The sequence below is a fragment of the Helicoverpa armigera genome, chromosome 25, assembly GCF_030705265.1.
Source record: "Helicoverpa armigera isolate CAAS_96S chromosome 25, ASM3070526v1, whole genome shotgun sequence".
Taxonomy (NCBI): Eukaryota; Metazoa; Arthropoda; class Insecta; order Lepidoptera; family Noctuidae; genus Helicoverpa; species Helicoverpa armigera.
Genome location: NC_087144.1, coordinates 5908609 through 5933503, shown reverse-complemented (window position 1 = coordinate 5933503; position 24895 = coordinate 5908609). Strand labels below are relative to the sequence as shown.

At 35.0% G+C, this 24895-nt stretch overlaps 4 protein-coding genes across 9 annotated transcripts in view; 3 read left to right on the top strand and 1 right to left on the bottom strand.

Moving 5' to 3' along the window:
- Positions 1-794: 794 nt before the first annotated feature.
- Positions 795-4044, top strand: LOC110381448 (transmembrane protein 14C). The gene is made up of 4 exons (XM_064041537.1): positions 795-1004; positions 2723-2770; positions 3359-3449; positions 3741-4044. The coding sequence occupies exons 1-4, from the start codon at positions 929-931 to the stop codon at positions 3859-3861; spliced, it is 336 nt and encodes a 111-aa protein (XP_063897607.1). The 5' UTR covers positions 795-928; the 3' UTR covers positions 3862-4044.
- A 1194-nt stretch (positions 4045-5238) lies between these two features.
- Positions 5239-9683, top strand: LOC110381443 (uncharacterized). 2 transcript variants are annotated; one of them, XM_021341784.3, is made up of 5 exons: positions 5239-5347; positions 5711-5843; positions 6130-6303; positions 7027-7138; positions 7322-9683. In XM_021341784.3, exons 1-5 carry the CDS (start codon positions 5298-5300, stop codon positions 7690-7692), a joined length of 840 nt encoding a protein of 279 aa, XP_021197459.3. In that variant the 5' UTR covers positions 5239-5297; the 3' UTR covers positions 7693-9683. The 2 variants fall into 2 exon arrangements, with proteins under 2 accessions (XP_021197459.3, XP_049701711.2); XM_049845754.2 differs by lacking the exon at positions 6130-6303.
- The window catches only part of LOC110381445 (A disintegrin and metalloproteinase with thrombospondin motifs like), a 154309-nt gene continuing 137732 nt past the window's right edge, over positions 8319-24895 (bottom strand). Inside the window, exons 6-17 of one of the 5 annotated variants that reach the window (XM_064041361.1) lie at positions 24499-24612; positions 19540-19675; positions 18352-18481; positions 15947-16089; positions 14981-15033; positions 13117-13243; positions 12618-12782; positions 12176-12292; positions 11785-11899; positions 11321-11436; positions 10415-10954; positions 8319-9310 (exon numbers count right to left, since the gene is read on the bottom strand). In XM_064041361.1, coding sequence (XP_063897431.1) covers positions 10429-10954; positions 11321-11436; positions 11785-11899; positions 12176-12292; positions 12618-12782; positions 13117-13243; positions 14981-15033; positions 15947-16089; positions 18352-18481; positions 19540-19675; positions 24499-24612 — 1742 coding nt within the window. In that variant the 3' untranslated portion in view covers positions 8319-9310; positions 10415-10428. Of the gene's footprint in view, positions 9314-10414; positions 10955-11320; positions 11437-11784; positions 11900-12175; positions 12293-12617; positions 12783-13116; positions 13244-14604; positions 14661-14980; positions 15034-15946; positions 16090-18351; positions 18482-19539; positions 19676-24498; positions 24613-24895 lie in introns of all 5 variants that reach the window. The other 4 variants (XM_064041360.1, XM_064041359.1, XM_064041363.1 and 1 more) reach the window with 4 other exon arrangements.
- Positions 17117-18085, top strand: LOC110381444 (homologous-pairing protein 2 homolog). The gene is made up of 3 exons (XM_021341785.3): positions 17117-17405; positions 17522-17780; positions 17853-18085. Exons 1-3 carry the CDS (start codon positions 17183-17185, stop codon positions 17986-17988), a joined length of 618 nt encoding a protein of 205 aa, XP_021197460.3. The 5' UTR covers positions 17117-17182; the 3' UTR covers positions 17989-18085.

The following is a 24895-nucleotide window of genomic DNA, read 5'->3' as shown; positions in this document are numbered from 1 at the left end:
TGTCATTTTGACAGCTGCTGAAGAATAAGGTACATACACACTGAAAGACAGAAACACTACAAGAATATTATGATGAACTGTGTATGACTACCTTTACAACACCGGTACGGAACAGATAATTTTTCCATGTATTTACTTGTTTACTGCTCATCTACCAGTTAGCTATTTACCAATTCGATATTAATTCAATCCGATTTAACCCTCCGTCCATCATTAATTAAAGAATACCTAAAACTATAGAGATGTCGACTAAAATCAAAAAGTGTCTTTTGGCCTCAGTCAAAATAAAAAGTATATTTTTAAATTAATTTGTGTAGTTAGAAAAGAAAACAATAATTCGCTATTTGCACTAGAAAACAGTAGAAGTCCTCATTTGAACTTCAACGAAAATCATTTTTCCACAAAAAGTTAACTAGTTTGAGTTTCACCACAAACCGAGCAGTCATTAAGTGTGACTATCCAGCAATAAATCTCATGTTTTTCTCAAGAAGACGTATTCGGTTGAACCGAATCAGTTCTTATTACAATCAAAGTGGAAGGTAACATTTAGACATCTGCCTTGGAATTTCGTGTTCCTTATTGGATTTCGATTCTTTTAAATAGAAGCATCATAGTTTCATCGACATGTTTATATTATATTACAGATTCATAATCTTTTATTTTGAATATTTAATTTTATCTTTAGCTCACGTCATAGTTTTGAAATTCAAGCTGGACTTCCAGTTGCTGTTGCAAGATTCTTGACATTAAATGACAACGACATTTTGAATTTGACAGTGACATAAAAAGAACCGAACAGAAACTTCAAACTTCAAGCAACCGCCGAGGATTAGCACGTCTTTTCGTGTTGTGTTGATTAAATAAACAATTAAATACTCGAAGAGTATAAAGTTTCAGAACAAAAAATAAAAACTAAATTACCAATAAAATGGGTGTCGATATCTTGGGTTTCGCGTACGCCGCTACCGTCGCTGCCGGTGGAATTATGGGTTACGCTAAAGCAGGTTAGCTTTTTTTTTATTTAATAGCGTTGAATATATTTAATTGTATGAATACATAATGTAACAGGTGTCGGTTTTGCTAATAATTAGAGGGTAAATGCGACTATTATTTCTGGCTACATTTTATTTTACCTTTTTATGTAATCAGTCCAAAATTGGTTCGATATTGATAACTTTTTCTTATCTTATTTATTAAGTACGTGTTTTTGCACGCAATAGGCTGAAGAAGGTTCTATTCCTTTTTAATGCTATATCATCATTACTAAAAATGATTGGTTCAAAGTTGCTTTGTTTATCAATATAACAATTAACTTTTTCCTCCTTTTATGTAATCAGATTTTTTCATTCTGATTCACGATCATATGATCATTACAAACAAATTATGATTAGTGGCATAAGATTTATAAAAAGATCCTATGCAAACCAATAGACATTTATTTATTTAATCTACACTTATATACTAATACAATAAAGAGAAAACATTTTGTTGTTTCTTTTTAGCCTAAAGGCTTTGATACTACTGAACTGATTTAAAAAATTCTTTCATAGTTGGAACGCTACACTTCCTGAGTAACATAGACTATATTTTATCCGAATATGAGCAGAAGTTTCCAAGGAATGTATGAAAGAATGTCCAAATATGGATTATAATTATGCATTAATTTGTAGTAATTCAAGAAGTTTATATTTAGCCTTATCCAAATTAGATTTCTCAACCATAGACTGTGATTTCATTCCGCATTTCCGTCAATAGCAAAGGAGATTACTCATCATCATTCTCCTATTTACAAAAAAAATAATTTAGTTAAGGCACAAGGCACTATGAAAGATGTATAAGTTTTAACTTTGAAAACACTATTGTATTTAAATTGAATAGCCATGTTTACATTACATTACATCTGCACGTACATGAAGTTTGCAATTGTCTGACATGAATTGTTTGATCATAATTACCATTATTTATTATCGTCATGTGTGTATGTTAACATGCCATACTACTTACTACATGCTTACGTCAGAATTCATACTCACTGTGAGTTACACTATTTTCAGTCATCTAATCGCTGACTTGACCAATGGGTGGCAAGTATATGGCTGGTTCCTCTCCCGAACCTTTTCCCAACTATGTACTAACCGGATGCAGCTGAGTACAGATGTTTTACAAGGACTGACTGCCCATCTGACCTCAACCCAGTTACTCGGGCAACCTAATACCCCTTGGTTAGACTGGGGTCAGACTTACTGGCTTCTGACTACTTGTAACAACTGCCAAGGATGTTCAATGACAGCAGTATATGGCTGGTTATGGTTTGGTTAATGGTATAACGTTTATCTATAGTGAATGGCTATTCTCTGGACATAGACAGAGACTGATTTCAGAAATAATTTCACTAAAAGAAAGCCTGCCAATATATATTATATAGCTAATTATTTGTATAATTGCTTCAATAACACTTTGTGGGTTGTAAGAAACTTTCACAAAGCAGTCTGGAAGTTGGTGATTGGTATACGCCTGCCTGGGAGAGTACATAAATGTTCGTATCAGATGGTTGTCCCATGAGGCTGCAAGAGTGAGCAGTTGTCCTAACACAAATGCTTGTACTCTATAAAGTCCTGAGCAGCTTGCTGACCTCCTTACACAAAACAGAACCTCAAAATCCACCTTATCAGTTATTCTGAGAATCAAACATGTTACTTAATCAAGTTCATTTTTTTTGCAGGATCCATACCGTCCTTGGGAGCTGGTCTCATCTTCGGTTCAATTTTAGGTAAGGAAAAATAAAACTACTCTTTCTTATAGCTATATAAATGCCATAGCCTTTTTTGCACCTCCATGCTCATCATTCTCCTAACCTTTCTCCCAACCATGTTTCCAGTCTAACCGGATTCAGCTGAGTACCAGCGCTTTACAAGAAGTGATTGCCTATCTGACCGCCTCAACCCAGTTACCTAGGCAACTCCTACAATACCCCTTAGGTAGAATGGTGTCAGACTTACTGGCTTCTGACTACCCGTAATACTGCCAAGGATGTTCAATGACAGCCGGAACCTACAGTTTAACGTGTCATCTGAAACACAGTCAATGGTGTGTAAGATATACTTAGAAAGTACATACAAACTTAGAAAAGTTGCATTGATACTTGCCTGACCTGGGATCAAACCCGCTCCCTCATACTTGAGACGTTGGTCCTTTACCCACCAGGCCACCAGGACACCTCCATTCCATGCTCCAGAAAAAAAATAAAACGTTAAAAAATCAACCATTTGTATGTAATATAATTTTATATGTAATCAACCATTTCTGTTGATATGCCAAGCTTATCATTATAATAACCCGTTCTGCCTTTGGTTTCCAGGTGTTGGAGCATACCAGCTCAGTCAGGATGCTTCAAACTACACTCTCATGTTGGGCACCACATCTGCTCTCGGCGGTCTTATGGGTTACAGGTAAATAGTTATAATTTTATAACTGAAATATTACTTCATCTTCAACAGCTTTTATTCTTTTAAATGGGAAAGAGGCTTTGTTTTGTACATACTGTTATTAAAACGCTTGAGTTATATTTTGCAGAAAATAAAAACTATAAGAACATAAAACTGAAAATAACAGTCACAAGTTTTTATGGTTACAAGATATCATTTCCTCAGGAAAGTGGCGAAATTACAGGAAATAATTACCTTAAAAATGAATTAAGTACCTCCTGATTAAGTAATAATGAAACTTTATTTTAATTACAGATACTACAACAGCAGGAAGTTCATGCCAGCAGGTCTAGTTTTCTGTCTGTCCGTCGGTATGCTGGCTAAAATAGTCTTCAAACATGTTGGTGCACAAACCCCGCTCGCTACGAAAGGATAATCACGATAATAAACCTTTTTATTTCCAAACTCTTTGGGCAACATTCAATGAAATTTGAAAATAGAAGAGAAACTGGCCTGAAATGAAATAAAAAGGTTTTATTTTTTAAGTGAACCAGTGATTACATTTATTTGAAATGGTTTGGACTGTTATTTGAATACATGTTTTTTTTCAATGTTAAAATGTCTGTAACTTTATTTTTAAAAGTACCTATGATACGTTTTTGTATATTTTGTAGGGTAGGTTGCTGCACAAAATAAGTGCAATAATTATGTGTTCAATTGTTTGCGTTGACAGTTTAATTTATACCGATTTTGTAAAACTTAGTTACAAGTTATGTATGATTTTGTAAATGGTGTTGGGAAGATTTTTGGTTTTATTTTAAAACTTCAGAATTGATGAGTCCCACCCTAAACACATACCTATTCCCTATTCCTAGATCCCGCTGATCAACAACAATGATTGAATAGAAAATGTACAAATCGTGTGATGTTACATACGACTCCATAATTGGGCATAATTGGGTAGCACGACTTTTGCACTATAACGGACTAATGACCGTTCAAAATATTCTATCTGCTGATTTGCCTAGGGTCGATTTATACTAGCGCAGAGTCGAAGCGCATCGAAGCGTCTATCCAAAACTGAACATAACTAATTCAATCTTAACTCCACGGCGTAACGCACACATTACTTCGGAGATTTTAAAAAGACGCACATTCGTCGGAATTCGCGCGTCTGCGCGCGAACAACACAAATTGGTGCAAATTGGTTAGTTGTAAAAAAAAATACGCTTCGATGCGCTTCGACTCTGCGCTAGTATAAATCGACCCATAAAAGATAGAATTTGACATTAGCCCCATACAAGTAGTGTCAATTACCTATCTGTTGTCTGTAAGAGATCGCTTTTAGCGATAAGACCGCCCATTGTGTCACCAACTTCAAAATTTTTGTTTATTATTGTTGATTTTTAATTGGTGTGCATAATAAAGAATATATCTATCTATCTATCTATTTCTAGTAAGCATACTCGCAGATAGATAGAATATGGGAACGGCGGTAAAACGAGAGCTCGATACGATACCGTTAGTGACGTCATACTAATGTAAGCAGGGATGGGAAATATAGAGAACAAAAATGATCTTACACTAATTCATCATACACTTCGTTCAGAAAATGGCTAAGTATTTAGTTAATTTTAAAAAGTTGATATTTTTGGAAACAGTTGTAGAAGAAAAGGTTGATTTTGTTAAATTAATGGCATAATAATTCAACTGATTGAACACGTTGTTTAGTTTGACGGATGATTCCTAAACGAACGACGGAATAGCAAGACCGAATCTCATTCAAGGCCAACTTTTGTTTTGAAGTTGAACGTTGTGTAGGTATGGTGTTTGCTGAAACCCGTGGCTGAAACTATAATTTCATTTTATACGATGAGAACCAGCCACCGGCAGTTTACCATTATGATTGAATTCATGGAAAAGTTAGTAATTCATTCTCTGAAGCATAAGTTAATTTTATGAGTGTTTCAATAGAATATTAATTTTTGAAAATATGTTTGCGTGAAGTTTAAAAAAGCTAGTCTTTGTATACGGAAGTCCAAATAGTTTAAATATTAAGTTGAATTATAGGACCAAGCGGTGACGAAACCCAAGTCATAAAAAGCGCTTGACAAGCACTTTATTTTAGTCTATCACAGGCAAGTGGGAAACCAGCGCGAACATGGTGTTTTCGAGTATTTAAATTTATGTTAATGACTGCACAACATGTAGGTAAACGGTGGAGAACATATTTTCCATCATTTACATGTTCCATTCATAATTAAATAGTTATTAATTTACTTCAGGCATGGCGATATATCTAAATCCAATGGAACTAATCGTGATAAAATTGATAAGCTGGAAAAATGGGTGGAGTTAGTTGATCTGCTGAATAGTGAGGGCTCCGGGGATGCTCGAACAGGGGAAAAGTGGCGGAAGGTAAGGCTATCAAATCCGTATAAAGGTAAAATTATGCACATATAACAAAATAAACTAAGAAGGGCTCAGAAAAATTGGTGCAGATTGCATTGAATACACCTTAGAAAGATGAGAAAGTTTACCAACTGGCGAAGAACGGCCGAGCTTTGTGATAACTGGAGGAGGGTAAGACCCACAAAGAGTTGTAGAGCCAACGGAACAAACACAATAAACTTACTTTACACAATAAGTACTCTGTGCTTGAATTTATGTCAGTCTTATCCAGCTCTTATATATGTTTGTGTAGGTTTGGTGTGATTACAAAAATAATACCAAGAAAAAGTGGTTAAAAATAAATAGGCAAGCACGGGAGAATTTGAGACTGAAGAAAACAATGACAGACTTGGAGATCAGGGTTTTAAATATAATTGGAGTGCAGACTGCTGCTGGGACGCCCACACAAGAAGCAGAATTCATACAGGTGTGATATATTTTTCTTATTATTTTAGCTTCATCTTTCGAGCCTTTTCCCAGCTATGTTGAGGTTGACTACCGTTTTTGCCTGATGCAGCTGAGTACTAATATTTTACAAGAAGCGTCTTCCTATCTGACCTACTCAACCCAGTTATCAGGGCAACCCAATACCCCTTGGTGAGACTGGTTGTCAGACTTACAGGCTACTGACTACCCGTAACGACTGCCAAGGATGTTCAATGTAGTACATATTTATTTATCTTCATAGTAATGAGTGTAATGTCAGAGAAATAATAATAAATAGCTAAAATCGACATGATCTGAAAAGTTTTAATTGTCTGTAACTTACATACCTGTAACAAATAAATAGGTTCATCACTTGAGTTTTGTCATTTAACATTTAAAATTATTCTTGTGTGGCTGTCTTCATTTCTATTATGATTTTTGTTAATATAGTAACAATATCCAAACTTTGCTGTTTTTATGAGCATTAACGATTTCTTTGGTAATACTCTAGACTTCTACCTCCTTATTATAAAACGCGGTTTTAAAAAAGTACCAGCTTTTGTACCACCTTTAAACCACCGTTCTGAATAAAATTAGTGGACTAAACCTATTACTAAAGCGGGTACTTCATAAAACCACTTTATATAATAATGTGGCTAAAGCTATATTTACTTTAGAGGTAGCCTTTGCTTGCAGTACTCAATTATTATTTTTATTCCATTAGACTGATGCTGTGGAAGAAGATACATCGTCAGTTCTACAAGCACCGGCCACAGAATCGGAAGACGCATTGACTGCAGATGATGTTCTTTATGAATTTACACCTATTTCTGAAGGTTGGCATATTTATATTTATTTAGCACTAGCTTCCGCCAGCAGTGGAGAGAACATCTTCCTAAGCCTTGGCAAAAAGTAGCCTACATGTTATTTCAATGTATAACCTTTAATACTGCAAAGTTTTGTTTTCAAAAGCTAGCAGGATAGTACTCCCATTGATTGTTGCATCACAATGTCTTCAGATGAATGGAAAAATCCAAGGACGAGCAGTCAACCTGCAGTTACTGCACCTGTTCCTGATCCTTCTCCGCAGCCACCACATACACCACCATCTCTAGCACAAACCGATTGGGAACCACCAACAAAAAAGAAGAGAGAAGAAGAAGAAAGAAAGAAAGAAGAAGAGGAAGAAAAAGTCTCAGTGTTAAAACTGTTTAAAGAGTATGAAAGGAAAGCTAGAGACTGTGAAAGGGAGCATGAGCGAAAGGCACAAGAGTTAGAAAGAGAGAGGATTCGTCAGCGCGATGTGGAGTTGCAGTTACAAGCTCAATGGTTGCAGTTCATGAAAGATGCGCTAAGGGTAGTGAAATCTTATTTAGGTATAAAAAGTTAGCGCATTATAACGTATATTAACAGAAATATTTATTATCAAACTTTAAGGAGCCGAATCAAGTAGGTACCTACATGATGAGTGAGATCAAGTATTGGAATTATTAAAAAAATTTCTTTATGATTACTTAAGATAATTTTTTTATAAGAAACACAGGCATTGTGTATCTGGGGAGTTTGATGCGCCACTTCTTCCTAGTAATAACATGTAAGAAGTGGTGTAGGGTGGGCGTTTTGAGGCTGTCTCATGTAATTCTGACGTTCGAAAAGTGCTATTTTTCAGCCTACTTTGAATAAACGATTTTTTTATTTTAATTAATATTTGATTTATCTGTAAATGTAATAGAAAAGATAACTTCATTAACAAAATTTACTCCAGACATGGTCAATATTAGATAATTTTAAAAATATTATTATTTGAGGCCAATTTTTAGCGCCTTTTTTGAAAATAGTATTCTGTGCCATTACATTTTAATTAAGGTTGCTCCACCCGCGATTAGTCTCATGTTGGATCGTTTCTAAGGGAGTTTTCGGCTCACTGAAAAACAAGCTCTGATTACTAGTTTAAGAAATGGCTGATTGCCAAAATTACGAGTTTTTTTTGGCAGTAGGGTAAATAAAACAATAGAATCAGTAGGTATTCGTTATTTTCTATATTTTTTCCTAATTTAAACAGTTTTGGAGGAAATATAGAGATTTTTATACATAAATAGTTCGCATACAATAAATAGTTATATCAACGGCAAGTGATGTCGAAGTTTTAATATCACGGAATGTCTTATATAGGCATGTTCCATACAACCAAAGTACGTTGCAAAAGATTTTTTACACTATTGGTAACTTTATTAGATTTAATATCTCTTCATAAATAATTTTAGACATTAAAAACAGCTTAAAATACAACAAATTGATATTTTCATGAGAACAAAAAACCAATTGAAGTTTTGTATAATGTAAAATTTACTTAAAATAAGAATAAACCTAATTTCAGAAGACCGCGAACCAGTCGCTCTTGAAGTCAGTTTTAAAAACAAAAAAATAAAATAAAAAAATAAATCTTACTTTAACATTTCTTAATAATTACTGTATAAAAGGCACTTCGTGGCAGTTTCTTTTATGTAACATTGATGATATTTTACAACCTTTTTATCTCAAACCTAAGAGTATTTCTCGTTATCCAAGCGAATGGAATCGACCGCAGGACACTTGGACTTGCTCCTAACGTTTCTAATATTCTAGTGTACTTATAAGTTCATTAATAACACAATCACATTGTAATATCACTCACGGAACTGCGTCCGACACTTTCATAAAGCATTGTCTTCGGACGCAATTTATTTCACACACAATACGCACACTCCCGTATCTTAACGAGTTTATACGGAATAAAAACAAGCAAAATGTTTGTCTGCTTGCTTTTATTGCTTAGGAAATTAATTATAGTTCGAGTATTAGAGGTTGGGGTATTAAAATGTTGGCTATTTGATGTAGAGGTGTTTCTGGGTGTGTGCGGTCACAATATGAAATGTGTTGGTGACCGGAGCGACGCACGTGGGCTGCGGCCACGCGACGCCCCAGCGTGACAGTCTTCAAGGCTCGACCCGCTCTAGCGTTAATGGCGGCTGCTAGAAAAAATAATTACTTAATTATCACTGAATTATTATGTAATAGGTACTCCAATTTAGTAGGCAGTTTTAGCTACTTTAACTAAAGAACAATAATCTTGATATTGCATCTTATTTAAAAACTCAGCATTCATCCTCATCCTCCGAGCCTTTTTCCCAAACTATGTTGGGGTCGGCTTCCAGACTAACCGGATGTAGCTGAGTACCAGTGCTTTACAAGGAGCGACTGCCCTATCTGACCTCCTCAACCCAGTTACCCGGGCAACCCAATACCCCTTGGTTAGACTGGTGTCAGACTTACTGGCTTCTGACTACCCGTAACGACTGCCAAGGATGTTCAATGACAGCCGGGACCTACAGTTTAACGTGCCATCCGAAACACAGTCATTGGCGTCTAAGATATAAATTAAAAACTCAGCATTATTTTAGTCAAATTAAAACTTCCCAAAAAGGAGGTATTTCTCAATTCGTTAGAATCTTTTTTGTGTAAAAAATATTTTTTTATAGTGCCTATTAAAATGGAGTATATGGATGCAATGAATGATATCGAAACTTGTATACAGTATGGATAGAATTTTATGTTCTAAAAATCATAGTAGGTATTTATGAAGTGGGTAGGTAATATCTAAAATCAAGACTGAAACAAACATGCTTATGATTAGACACATAACATGAACATATAAGTAAAATTATCTACAATACTGGTAAATAAGAAATAATATTATTCACATAGATATGGCACAAAAACTTAGAAATAAGAGTATGTATGTACAATGTAATGTTTTCATCATGTTTGAAGTAGTGGAGGATAGTCGATATGTATGTAGTAGAAGTATTTATGTACATAATGATGTCATTCCAGAGTATGTATAAGATGTATAAGGTAGAATTTTCATCATCGTTGGAAAAAACTACGATAGAACATTCCAGAAAATGTGAAATGACAGGCTGACATTTTGTGCAGTTGACAGCTGTCAGTTTTCAACGGGAAAATACCGCCTGACAGCAACTGTCAACTGCACCAAAAAACGGCCAGGCTGGAAGAATCGATGTATAGATGTCGACGCATGAAAAGTATGATCATCCATCGTCCATCCTTACCAATATTTGTCAACCTAGGGTTGTACTAGCGTCCCGCTCGTCAAATTCCTTTGATAAGAGAACAGTAACCTCGCTGGTTCTATTTGCACTTGTTGCGAGTTAGCGTCCGGTCGAATAGAATTATCGCTACTCTTCGCTTGAGAATAGTAAGTTCCTATCTTAAAGACTGGTTTTACACTCTTGTCTTGGTAAGGACTTTTGGTCGTGGACCGTCTAAAGAAACCGTCGAAGTCTTCCTTGTTGTAAAAACCTCTTTTCGCTGTAGTTGTGGTAGTTGGTCTTGTAGTAAAGTCTTTGAAGTCGTAAGGACTTTTTGTTGATGTGATCGAGTATTTGTTTATCGAAGGCGGGTAGGTGACGCTCGGTGGTTGTGTTGTCGTCGTAGATTTTTCAGTGAAGAAGTATGGGTTTCTTGTAGTGAACTGGAAGTATGGTTTCTTGGTTGTTGTTGTGTATTCTGTGCTCTTTTGGTAGTATTTTGTTGTTTGTGCGGGTGGCGCCGATGTACTAACTACGTACGGCTGTGTCGTTCCATCGTAACTATGTGTTAAAAAATACAGTATTAGTAATGTGTGCCCCTGTATGTACACAAACTGGTTGCAATGAGAATGTGTTGTGTTCTCATTGGCTGAGCCAGTGTTGTGGCTATATTGAGTCGGCTGTGTTCGTGGTATGGTTGTATAAATATTTAATATTTATTTCGCCATAATTACCTTAAAATTAGCATTTGGAATACATTCCACATTTGAAACAACTTAAAAACTATAACATATCAACGTATAATTTTAACTATCTCTCTAATAACTCATCTATCCCACCGATAACACTAGCTATCCCACCGGTAACATATACTATCCAGTCGGTAACACGAACTATCCCACAAGTAACGGATACAATTATACACACCTGGTAATGTTACCGAAGAACGGGCTCGTTTCAGGACGCACGTAGCTCGGCGTGTGTTGTGAATAGTCAGGTATTATGTTCTCGTGTTCTGTTATACACCGCCCGTTTATACAATACTGGAATTAAAATAATTAGATTAGTAATGGAATAAATAGAATAATAAAAACTTATTTCGAACAAAAAAAAAGAAAGGGGCCAAAAGCAATTTATGAAAACAAAATTTATTTTACTAATTCTATTCGAAAAATTATTTCAGTTCAAAAATAAAAAGCCCATTTATCGAGAAAGACCTTAGGCTACTTTTAGCAGGTGCGCAGAGTAAATTCCACGGAACGCGGGAGAAGCCGCTGGCAGAGGCTCATCTTCCGAGCCTTTTCCCATGTTGGGGTCGACTTCCAGCTAGTAAAAAGATTCGCGAACGATGTGATATAATACTGTAGTCCACCGTAATAACAAGTATTTACCTGTCCATCGCCACACGGCGATCCTTCAGCAGCGGGTCTGTATGCGACGCAGTACCCACTCGCCGCGTCGAAGCAAAACAGCTGCGCGCACACTCGCTCGTCCTTGAAACATGCGCTGAAAATTTTAAGAAAATATTGTTAGAAGCTTGTCTAATGTCTTTAGGTAAAGAAAAAAAGCCTTTAATGTTACTGTTATCTTAGTATCACAAAAATAAAACCTCATTTGTTTTAATTATGAACGGTTTGGGGTATGCCCTAAAGTAACCAGCATATAATAATATTTTACTGCATAATAATGCAGCTTTTCTTACCAAACTTGAAGAGTATTTGTATTCTAAACATGAAAAGTAGGTACTTTTGAAGTTATTTCAATTAGTGTAAGATAGCTTACCTAGTGCCTCTATCCTTCCGACACTGCGCGTCTAACGTGAGTAGTCGTCCCGGCAACACGCGTGGTAATGAGTCATCTTCGTGGGGAGAGTTGTATAGGCACGTCGCTGTGTCGCCGCTGTAATTTACGATAAATAATTAAATATCTATAGTCATGTATAATTTAGTAAATGTTACTAAGAGAATAGTTGATGTTACTAACAAGATAGTTAAGGGATAGCAAGTAAAAGCTCTTCTAATAGGACACTTCTAAATTGATGCTATGACTTAACATAAAATTTTCTCATGACAATAATGTAGTGTAATAAACATACAATGCAGAAAGGTGTGAAATTAAGGTCTTGCAATAATTAAATTAATAACAATCACTACTTAATGATATTAACTATCATGACTACAATGCCACCAGCACTCTCAAAAATACGTCTATCCCAATAACTCACTTCAAGAAATGATGGAAACTCTGCACGCTGCAAGGAGACCACCTGAAGCCCTTCTCCGTGTGTCGCAAGTCGGACATGATGTAGCCGTCTTCCCAGCGGCACTTCTCCGCACCTGGACCACCGAGGTAGGACGGTGGGGGACTGCCGTCGTGAACTGCTCCTAGTCTGAAAGAGCGTAATGATGATGTTAGGTTGGCAATGGTAAGCTGCTGTGGTGTTTTTTTTTTTAAATAAAGAAGGATTCCATAAAAAAAACAATTAGGTACTGACTTCAATAATATCTACCTCAAACCCTCTTCTAAGTTTGACAAATGCCGTGCTGAAAGCCACATCAAAATGGCGCACATAGGCAGGTACATACATGCCAAACTGAGAACCTCCTTTTTAGAAGTCGGGTAAAAAAGAGACACAGCCAGTTTCTTCATCAAAAGTTAAAGTTAAACTTCTCAAAGTTGGTCAAATACCTAATATTCCTTCAAAGGTACTATAATATACTTACAAATGTCCGACTTCATGAGCAGCGACGATGATGCCGGAGAAACCGCCGGTATCTTCAATAATGGCGACGGAGTTCACCTTCTCGAGTCTCTTGTTCACCACGCAAGCGCCGCCAACGTACGCGAAACCTTTGCAGTTAATATTGTGTGAGAATTTTGTACAATTAATTGAGTTTAAACTGATTACTAACCATTTTAAAGATGAAAACTTATATTTTGAAGTGCAAATTCAAATAAATTAGGGAATTAGGAGGAATGTAAATGATCAAATTCAATTTAGGTAAGTACAAAAAGTTGCAACAGAAAATATACACTCAAAAATTGAATAAAGTGGGTAAGATTAATAACAAAAATGAAATAGAGCTCGTAAAATGAATGCGTGATCTTGGGACTAAGGATTTTCGGGTAAATAGAGGCAAGTAAGTAATAAATAATACAAGATTTACAAGCTTATGCTAGCTACTTACATTTTCATGAATGATGCGTGGAAGATGGTATGTAGACACATAAAATAGTTAGGTACTTAAATATTATGTAAAATAGGTACTCACAGTGCAGTGTTGAAGATTATAAGGATACACATAACATGCATTGCTTATTTATAATAGCATAATTCATACATGCAAAAACGAAGCCACCGAATTATTTGCAAATATATTTTATCCCTTGTTAGTCTCATCTCCAGCAAGCAGGATTAGTTTATTTAAAATAAAAATAATAAATACTTAACCTAATATTTACATGTTTTTAGCAAATTCAAAATAATTATAATAATACCTAATTAAAAAAGCAGAAAGCAAAAAACATTCACGTTCCCGCGCTTTTTATTTTGTCTATTAGTTCCAATAGTGATGTAGCCACTATGGCCACAAATTAGTAAGTCGACTACAATACTCTACTAAATCGATTTTTAATTTGTGCCAAAAAGTTTCAGTCGAAAATAAATACTATTTTCAACAAAAATACTATCAGTTAATATATAAACACATGCTATTAGATAATCTGTTTAATAAAAAAAGCAGTATCATGCCTACTTTATAACTTTGTTATTTACGTACTCGGAGATATTTATATTTCGATGAAGTCAGATAGTATCTAGAAAACAATAAATGATGATGAAAATAAATGCTTAAATAGTTTAATCATATAACGTTATGTATAATTAACTAGATAGAGACAACGTAGACATAATAAATGCAATAAACTTTTATGATGAAACTACATAAAATGGAAGAATATTAATATTTACAACAACATCTAGTTATCTAATAGAATGATGCATTCACAGTAATTTACAAATAATCTAGAAGAAATAATTGCAGAAAAGACAGAATATTATTCACAAGGTGCGAATATGACATCACGGATTTGGGTAAAGGTAATTTTCAGTGGATTATGGATCCAAAGTGTATAATCGTGAACAAATAGGTGTGGGACTTTGATGAAAAAGGCGTGCTTTGGAAAATGTAAGATTTCAGTAACACGCCTACCTGCTGTCCCTCTATTGCACGCATCGTTGGGAAATTGTCTTCTGCACATGTCTAGTCTGAAATTGCATGGAAAGAATAAAACTCAATAAGATGCTAGAACCTGTTGTACTACAAAAACCTGGATCATCTGGCTACTGTTCGTTCACTTCATTTCATGTAGGAAATGAAATTAAACTACAACGTAGACAAAAACGTCGTCTTGTGCAAGCGACTATTGTATAGTGTAATTTTTAATATTCAGCGCCATTACCAAATCCTTTACCTCATAAATAATAATAATGAAGCGAGTAATTAATGTTCACTGTCAAGCCTCGGTTAATGCCGCGCCGTTTGACAACACCATCCTAATGAACGTTTGTTTTAAAATTTAATTTACCAGCGGTGCCTTTTGTACAGCGACCACCCTTGCGACGTCGGCACATGTCATACCTGTTGGTCAAATTAGTATCCTCATCTTCATAAGAAGTCCTTGACCTTCACCGTATCTTGTCTTAAAACTATCGAGACCACAGTCCGTATTTATACAGTAATTACTTTGAATAATGGCGCTAAATTGAGATAATGAAGCGTTGATATACTTACCATCTTACCTTTCATCCTGAAAGAGTTGCATGAACAAGAAATATTTTGTTTTATGATAATTCTGTTGAGTGTACACAGAGTTTTTACACAAAAATGGTCAATATCATAAACATATACCAATACTGTCAAAGAAAATTATAGGATAATGTGAGAAAACTTAGTTCAAAAATAGGTTCCTAAAAAGTAGGTACGGTCTAAGTATTTATTTTTGATTTTAATTAAATGCATTGATATGTGTTCATGAACTTATACCTATACACACATATTTATATCTAGAATATAAATCTTAAGATCTTCCAGTCATGATTGTCACTGATATTATCGATCGACCGTATCTTATTCTTTGAAAAGTCATAAAAATATTGTTTGCTATAAAACCAAGTTTTTTACCTATACAATATAATATCTGTTTAATTAGCTATTCAGTGTTGCGTCCATAATTTATTCATTAGAAATACTTAAAACAAAATCCAGTCTTAGTTACATAAAACGTGTGCAACTTATTACTTTCAAATATTGAGAAATGGTGACAAACTTAAGATCAATTGCGACACAAACTTTACTCGTGGAATTCATAAAAAGAATATCTCTACATATCCCAATATTCTATCCATCTGTTGTTTTGTGTACTAGACATACCTATTTGACATTAGGTACGTGTAGGTAGGTATGCGTCTAATGTCAAAATTCTGTCTCTAGTTTGCAAAACTACAGATAGCTAGGATAGGAAAACGGCCGTAAGTATTTTCAGGATACTTACTTGGTAATGGCAACAGCGATGTCGTAGACAGGCAAGCGTCGCTCTCTGAACAGATACTTGCCCATGTCAGTGAGCGCCGCTGCCGAGTCAATCGCATCGCGTCCGACACGATTTCTTTCTAGGTATGGTGTAGCATCCCGACCCTAGAACAGGAAGATAAAAAAAATATATACTCAAGTGTGTAGGTAGTAGCATAAGGAAGTAACCATCGGGTCCAGAAGGTCAAAAAACATAGACAGCCTCTTTCTTAAAGTTTCAAATTCTTATTTCTGTAACGTAAACCCCATAAAAATATCGATACATAAACGAAGACAAGTTCTTGCTTGTTATTTTAAAAGTCGATTTACTGATGCCCAAGAAGCCTGAGAGTAGGTATTTACAATGGTTAAGGTTTAAAGGTCAAAGCCTTGTCTTCAGGTAACTTTCCTAACCTTGAATAATCAGTTTTTTTAGCAATTTCGCAAGTTGGTAACAAAACTCGTTTCCGTCGCCTTTTTGTGTTTTTGTTTGGCTTTATAAATTCATATGATTTTATACCATCACAATTAAATAACCACCATTAATCTCATTAATATTGCAGGTGTTTTTAATTTATACAAATTGATTCAATGTTTGTCGCTTAGGTAGGTGACGCCAGTTCAGGTTTTATCGGTGTGGTCTCGTGGTATTCTTTTCTCTTGTACCTATGTTGGATAAAGTTTTTATATTTTATAGTGAAGGGCTATAAATTGATGTTTATGCCGAAACTAAGCTTAAAAATCAACAGGTATCTACGTACTGTAAAATAAGTAATTGTTTACAGACGATTGACCACGAGTAGTAATGGTAGCTAAATATTACGAGACTTCGGTACATTGGAAAGGTTCCGGAGATTGTTTTGAATTTGATATTATTGGGCCGGGTAAATAAAAAAAACAGACATCTATTTAAGCACAATACATAAATTTGCATAATTTTTGACTAAAATATTTTCGATGAATAAGTAATTTCAATTTTTTATCAATAATTTATTACTTTATGTCATCACATCACTCAGCCAAATTCGAAATTTAAAATGTCATTTCATTTTTTATCGATTTTTGTTTGAATGTTACTAAAACTAAAAAATAAGTAACGCACATCACTAACAAAATATGCTGTCAAAATTTTGACACTTGACACACGACTCGTTGGCGGGAGCTTACGAAATTAAATTCGGCGTTTGTTTACCTTTTAACATTAAAATATTTTATTAAAATGGCTAGTGAGGCAGTGTTAAAATACTTAGTAGACACGAATCGTCCGTATTCTTGTGCAGATGTGACAGTAAATTTGCGCGGAGCGTTTCCTAAGTCAGCAATACAAAAAGCATTGGACGCTTTGAGTGAAGCTGGTAAAATCAAGTGCAAATTGTATGGAAAACAAAAAGTTTACGCTGCTATACAAGTAGACACAGTTACTGAAGAGAGTGATAAAACCGGTCAGTACATAAATATTCTACCCAAAACTTGGTTAAAATGTGAACTAAATTCTTTTAAGAATTTTATCTTAAATCATTATTGTTTTAATGTCATTAATTTATTTTCTTTCTTACAGACTATGATGCCTTATTCAAAACTCTCACTCAAGAACTAGCAGACAAAACAAATGCCTTAAAAACTGTTGAAATAAATCTTAAAAATTTAACATCAACACCAACCACAGATTCAGCAAAAACAACTATTGATGAAATTAAAAATAGAACAGAGGCAACTGAAAAAAAGTTGGATATATTGAAAACCTCCACAGAGGTTGTAAGTGTTGAAGAAAAGAAAATTATTATGACTGAGCATGAGAAATTGTTGAAAGAATATAGGTAGGTAATTGTTATAAACATAAATAAAATATATTTTTTATTATACAATATTTTATAGGTTTTTTGTTTCAGAAAACGCAAAAGAATTTGCAGTGATATGCTAGATGCTGTCCTAGAAGGGTATCCTAAATCTAAAAAGACATTGATTGAAGAACTCTGTATAGAAACAGATGAAATGGTTAATTTTAAGTTGATGACTAACTCTTGAGATGCCTGTTGATTGATTACTTGATTACATTGCATTTCATAAAATAAATCATAGGTACTTTTTTCTGCAATATTCAATTTTCAATAAATGTGTTCCTAGAAGATTTCTAACTTAGTTTTCTTTACACCTCCCTTAATTTTTGATCTTCCTATGTATTATATAATTTTGAACTTTCTGCTAGAAATTGGCTACCTAGTACAGGTAACAAATATTTTAAATCAAAACTATATTACCATTAGAAAATTAATTTAAGTGAGATACTACCTATCTTCAAAGTGTGCCAAAATTTTAAATAATTTACCAAAGAATAGCCAACCATATTCCAAAGTATTTAAGCACAATTCAGTCTAACAAGAAACTTACCCTAGAAATAATGATACCAGCAATGGATATCCGTATTCTGGGTCCTTTGAGCAGTTTGTATCTCAGGTCGACGCCATTCCAGAATGATACGAAGTAGCGTTTGATCTGCACGTTGTCGCCTCCGTGTAACCTGAAATTTGTAACAAGGTTTTATAAATGTATGTCTCTTCCAGACCTCGGGACTATAGAGTCCCGGATTTTTGGGAGGCGAACGTGGGGCCGAAGCCAACACGCTGAAGCCCTTTTGAGACAACTTTAATGAAATGGTGACACAAAACTGACGATTATCCCTGTATACACTATAGAAATGTACCCAAGGACAATCCCCGGTTCTGTGCTAAACTATTGCTAACTATGGATGAAAACTACTTGGGCTATTGTGATGGGATGCTAATGGACTAGGAATGGGGTAACTACGGGAACTATGGCACCTGCCGATGACAATGTATTAAATACATGTTAAAATGGCAGGTGGAGACTCGCCAACTCACTTACTGGGCCCCCGGGAATCAGTCACTGAAAAGCAACAAGAGGGCAACAGGGACATGAGCGGCTGAGAAGGGTGAGGATACCTCGGCGGACTTTAAACGCAGATCACGCGCTCCCTGTGGGTCCAGCATCACCGGCCCACTCGCCACTTACCACGAGGCACCTACCCTCCGAGCAGGACTAACCTTGCTCTAGCGACTCCACTCTGACCGGCTGATGAAGGCAAGCCAAGAGGCGGGAGACCTATCCCCCGTCATGCTTCACTCCGGCAAGCCGGAGATGGGGGACAGTATACTCTCCCTGGAGCACTCGGATATATAGCCCCGCGGGGTCGCTACTCCCCGTCATCCGCCTCAGATGCCCTGCGGGGCTCAAGGTTTTATTATTATTATAGAAAATAAAATAAAGCTCAAACTCTCTTTTTAGGATGAGTTATCGTCAAATAACTATGCCAGTCCGAATGCGTGATCATTAATTCGATGAAATCTTAATTTTAATACTTTGAGGTTCCTTGTGATCAGATATTAATGCATTCAAGTAGGTCGAGTTGCTGCGCGAACTCAAAAATGCAGACTTTTCTTTTGAAAAATATCTATCGCCAAAAAAAGGGAAGGGTAGGCAAGATTAACACTGCAGAGACTAAGAAAGAACGAGGTTCTCCGCTTGGCTTTATCATTTTTTTGCTGCATAAAACCTTACCTATAACCATCATAGTCGACGATGACCAGAATCTCTGGGTAGATGACGTAGGGCGCTTCTCTTTTCCGTCTCGAATGGGGCTCCGCTGACCGTTTCCTTCTGAACCGCTTACCCAGGTGATCTGGCTCCATGAATGCTGTGAATTGGAAAAGAGGTAATAAAAGTTTATGAAAAATATAAAAGATTTGAGTTTCATTGACCTTTTTTGTTCGAAATAAAAAAAAAATAAGTGCAGAGACATCTCTTGTCATTTTCGCTACCTAATACATGACTGAAACTTATGAAGAATAACGCTAGATGGAGTGCTAGATTTATTTTTATTATATTTTAATTCTTCTGTAGCATGAAAAACCATTTTTTTATCAGTAGGTAGTAATACCTGCGTAATCATATAAACTTTTATTAAAATAGAAGATTTAATTTGAAATGCTAAACATACCTATAGATTTGAATAAAGATTGGCATACCCAGTTAATATCAGACCATGAAAGATGACTAATAAATTAGATCGAATTTGTTGTTCTTTTGCATTCCTAATAACATCTTGCTATCTATAGTTTTTGCTGATCATCTAATGGCTTATTAGTCGTGTTTTTATAAATTGGTTGTGAGCCAATTAGCTGTATATAGGTACCTATTGACCTAATTAATTACCCATTATTTAATTAAAAAGATAAATAGGTAAGCACCAAATAGGTGTTACTTTTTTTTTGGTGGCATTTTCCAGAATATGCAAGGAGGTAAATATAGCCAAGTTTCTTGAGATAACAACACGTTGATAACATTATATACTTATAATTATTGTGTTCAAATATCATTGTTACTTCGTAAATAATTTAATGACGATGACAGTGCTGTTTTAATACTAGACACAATGCGTCAGGCATATAGTTACCCGAGGTATAGGAAGGTCTGAATAATTATATTGATCATCATCAGAGATTTAAATCGTCATCATTCGGTGTTTGAACCTCGACTAGCTTCACAGACATTCAGTTACCTAGTGAAATATCTACCATTATTTAACTAACTTATGTCAACATTCTATCTGTAGTAACAATATCTACAACAGATGGATAGAATATTCGATAGATACGGTCGTTTGGAATCGTCGCCGACCGCCATCATTAAAAAAAATATCTATGCTTGGATATTTTTTTTGTTGTTATGTAATCGATTTGTTAAGTATTCGTTTCGGTTCTTAATTTAAATGTCCCATTAAAAAGAATAAAATACCAACACTAGAGTCACCCTTACACCATTTAGGTCACCTCGTGTTTGTACTTTAGTAATAAATGAGTTTAGTCGATTTTTGCGCGGTCGACTCATTAATCGATATCAAAATTATTTAACCTGTAGGTAGTAGGTATTAAAAAGACGAATATAACCAAATAAAAGAATAGGTATAGGTACTCAAATCGTGCACCTGTGGGGTTTTTGCCCAAAAGGTACCTAATAAGACTAAAATAGGCTGCCGTACCGTCGGTTTTCCCAAATAGTAGATTATTCATAAACCGAATTATTATTTTAAGCTTTTTTCTACCGTGAATTTAAAATAATGGGTGACGTTAGAGTCTGACCTTATGACCCCGTCCAAGACGGAATAACGAACAGTCTTATTAGCAAAACGAGATATGTCTCGGAAATCTATGATAACATGACATTATACGGACGATTTTATACCAAATATAAATATTAATTGACACAATATGTTTTTACATTTTTATTTATATTATACTCTAATGCAAAAAATCGTCTGAAAAAGCAATAAGCTATGGTATAGTCTTTTTGGAAAACATAAATAAAACTAGCTTGAATGGAGTGTAGACAACGGGAAAAATATATATAGCAAAAATGTCGTAATTGATCATGTAGTAAGAAAACTTAGGTAAGTATTTCGGGTTTGACTGTTAACAGTAGGACCAAATGCAAGTCTGGTCAGGAACAACAAACTTAGCCACGAAGCGTAGCGTGATTACCACTAGCTGCGTCCGTATCATCAAAATTCTTATGCTATCATTGTATGTTGGGAAATAATACAAGACAATCGAGTCACTTTTGATCTTTCACAGTTCACCTAAAACAATATAGACCTAATTAGAATTAAGTTGGGCATGTAAAAAGGCCATATTAGTATCAAAACATTAAATGCAAGTCCATTTCTAAAGTGTCCATAAATACCCTATCGATTGATTTTTAATTAGACAACTAGATATAGGTATTTAGTGTGCCTAATTACATAGATACAGACAAGTCACGGTTCGGGATTGGAAAGGTAACATTTTATAATAAACCAGTTTGAGTATCTATGCTGGCATTATGTCAACACTATACATGAGTCCTGTAGTTTCTAAATCCTTGTTACTGGGAATTTTTGACATTCCTGTAAGAAAAGCCATAACAGGGGAAAGCCTTAAGGCTTATTCAATGATATGTTACAAGATAAACGGCAGAGATGTAGCCGTTACTCTTATACCCGTTCTGACTTATACAAATCATAGAGAAACTATTGTCATGGGTCAAGTCAAAGCTCTTTAGACTATGGTCATAGGTTACAAAGTTCTTTGTAAATAATATTAGGTTGGAACAACGTAAATATTTTTTTTGAGCCTCCAAATTTGACAAGCGAGTGACATAACGGACAAACACGTGACGCTATATTTTGATTTTGATAACTATCTTATTTTCACGTTATTTCATTTCGTATACATCCTATGTCACGTGTCAAACTGCCAACTAGTTTTGAGTCAATGTGAAGTTTATTAGAATTGTTGCTGTGACTTGCGACCACAAATTATAAATGTTTAAATGGCATTTATATGATAATCTCCACGACTTAGTATTGCGATAAGATCCATGAGATATTTAAATGTTAATTGGTCTAACTGTACCTACGGATTTGCCAATTAGTTCTATACACCCTTGGACACCTGCGTAAAAAGTTGACTTATAATGGTTTGCCATCTGATTAGCACCTACCTCTATAATTAGTTGCCCAATTTATTTCGAAGTTTAAAATGATTTACATAGTGATAAAGGCCTAAGCAGATATAACCATGTACTAGGTACCTACCTACTAAGGGATTTTTGGGTACTAATGACGGTTATCGTGATGGAAAATGCATAATTTTTACAGGGTGTCAAAAAGTTCTGGGACGAACTGAGAAGTCTACAAATCGAAAAATAAAGGCTTTTAAAAACGCAAGCTTACTGCAAAGTGCCAATTCACACAAACACGGATCGTAGAACATCATTCTAAACAAAATTCAAAATAACATTAAGTAAAGACGATGATAAATTGAATGACTAATGATTTATTTTTTATTTGTCATTAGCAACAAATGTTTTGATAGACGTATTCGCTAGCTATTAAGCAGACGGAAATACAATAACATAAATTAACAATAGTACAATATTGTTTTATTTTTGCATATGATTATTGTCCCTATAAATACATTTTTCTATTATAAAATTGATTTTAAAATAATGATGACTAATCTTGCTAGAATAAATCAACGTCTTCCATTATGCGAAAGAAAACAATAAAAATATATGACGTGTACTATATTATGGTAGGGCGTGACTGTGTATAAGTAGCTGAATGATTGTTTATGCCTATTGCCAATATGAATCTATTACTTGTATCTTATCTTGTCAAGTTATACCTTTTTTTACGACGTCAAAAATCATCAAATGACCCCTCCCGCTGTGGGTTAGCAGCGATGAGGGAGTGTCAGACTCTTACTGACTAAAAACCGTCGTGTTCCGTCGTAGGCCTTTATTTGAGATGGCTCGTCAAAAGGATATTTTAGGCAAAAGCAGAGTCGGCAGAAAATGTCTATTTCATTAGGTAAATCTTATATTTAATTAGGTACAGCTTCCACAGACCCACGAACAGTCGCGCCGAGACGTCTTGTCAAGATATTTGATGAGATTCGAGAAGGACCTAGCTAGATAAATAGAACTGTCGTTTTTCACTTTTCTGGTGTTCTCGTTATGAAGCCGTTATTTAAGTTCCTCAAAAACTAAAAGTTTAATTCAACAATTTACCGGTTTATAAATGAATGTCTAATTCATTCAAATTACTTTTAAGTGTTACCCATTTAATCAAAACAATATATCACCTTTTGCACGAGTTGGCGCCACAAATAATTTGATATTATGACCTTTGACCTAATCGACTAAACGAATTATAATCAGGTTGCATATCTACACTACAATTTAGTCGATTAATTTATTCGATTCTAATGAATAACATTAAGTGTAGCCACTAGTATTGTTATTATAATTAGTTTTAAGTCGATGGCAAATCTTACACATTCAAATCGATTCTCACATATCGAATACAACAATGTCATATTGTAAATTAATCATATAGGAGAAAATTACACCGTGTAATTACCTAACAAAGTAGCTAATTATAATAAAAGTAATTTGCTGAACCTTTTCACGAGTTTACATCAGCAGACACGGCTTAAGCTAAATCATTCAAGAAACAGAGATACGTAGTGGCATTCGAAAACCGGTCGTATTAACATAATCGATTATCTCGATTGTAAAGTATCGATGCGCAATGCACGTGACATCTCTATGGAAGACGCACTCGCACGTGCACAGATAAATAATAATGGGGAAATATTGTTCGGTGTTTGCACTACTGTTTGCTGATTTATTATGGAAAGAATGATTTACTGGATAATTCATTGTATGAAGAGTAAACATGTTTACGAGTTAAGAAACTCGTGTTTTTATATGACATGTGCTGAAATGTTTCATCTTGATTTATGGTATGATTTTTACATAAACAAAACAGTCTTCAATAAAAAGTAAGCACTTGTCTTTGGTACTTTAGTATGTTTTACGAGAATTTAGTCGATTCTCCTCCGTATTTTTTAAAACTAGTTTCATTGATATTAAATATGTTGTTTTTGGGAATATTTTTAGATGTGTATGTCTTACCGTAATCTCCTAAATGGTCGTGTTCTGCGTCCGCGGGGTCTCGTTTGATGATGACGTGTTGGGCGCCATTAAGCGCTTGTGTTAACCTCGCCTGATCTTCCCTTTTTCTTTTCACTGGAAAACGTTTTATATTTATGAGATTATTTCAGACACTTATTCAATCACTGCTATAAAGCTAAAGGTACTTAATTTCAGTAGTTAACTGTCCGCGGTTCACCCACCTACCGCGGAATCAAAATGATTAACCTAAATAAAAAGTAGCCTAAATCCTTCCCTGAGTAATGATCTATGTACCACTGAAAGGCTACTAACCTTCCTCGATAAATGGGCTACCTAAAACTGAAAGAATTTTTAAAATAAGACCAGTAGTCCCTGAGATTGACACGTTCAAACAAAA

Coding starts and splice junctions, on each gene's coding strand:
- LOC110381443 (XM_021341784.3), top strand. CDS start 5,298: ATGAGAACCAGCCACCGGCAGTTTACCATTATGATTGAATTCATGGAA. Junction 5,348..5,710: donor ATGATTGAATTCATGGAAAA/GTTAGTAATTCA, acceptor AATTTACTTCAG/GCATGGCGATATATCTAAAT. Junction 6,304..7,026: donor AAGAAGCAGAATTCATACAG/GTGTGATATATT, acceptor TTATTCCATTAG/ACTGATGCTGTGGAAGAAGA.
- LOC110381448 (XM_064041537.1), top strand. CDS start 929: ATGGGTGTCGATATCTTGGGTTTCGCGTACGCCGCTACCGTCGCTGCC. Junction 1,005..2,722: donor TATGGGTTACGCTAAAGCAG/GTTAGCTTTTTT, acceptor TTTTTTTTGCAG/GATCCATACCGTCCTTGGGA. Junction 3,450..3,740: donor GGCGGTCTTATGGGTTACAG/GTAAATAGTTAT, acceptor TTTTAATTACAG/ATACTACAACAGCAGGAAGT.
- LOC110381444 (XM_021341785.3), top strand. CDS start 17,183: ATGGCTAGTGAGGCAGTGTTAAAATACTTAGTAGACACGAATCGTCCG. Junction 17,406..17,521: donor TGAAGAGAGTGATAAAACCG/GTCAGTACATAA, acceptor TCTTTCTTACAG/ACTATGATGCCTTATTCAAA. Junction 17,781..17,852: donor AAATTGTTGAAAGAATATAG/GTAGGTAATTGT, acceptor TTTTTGTTTCAG/AAAACGCAAAAGAATTTGCA.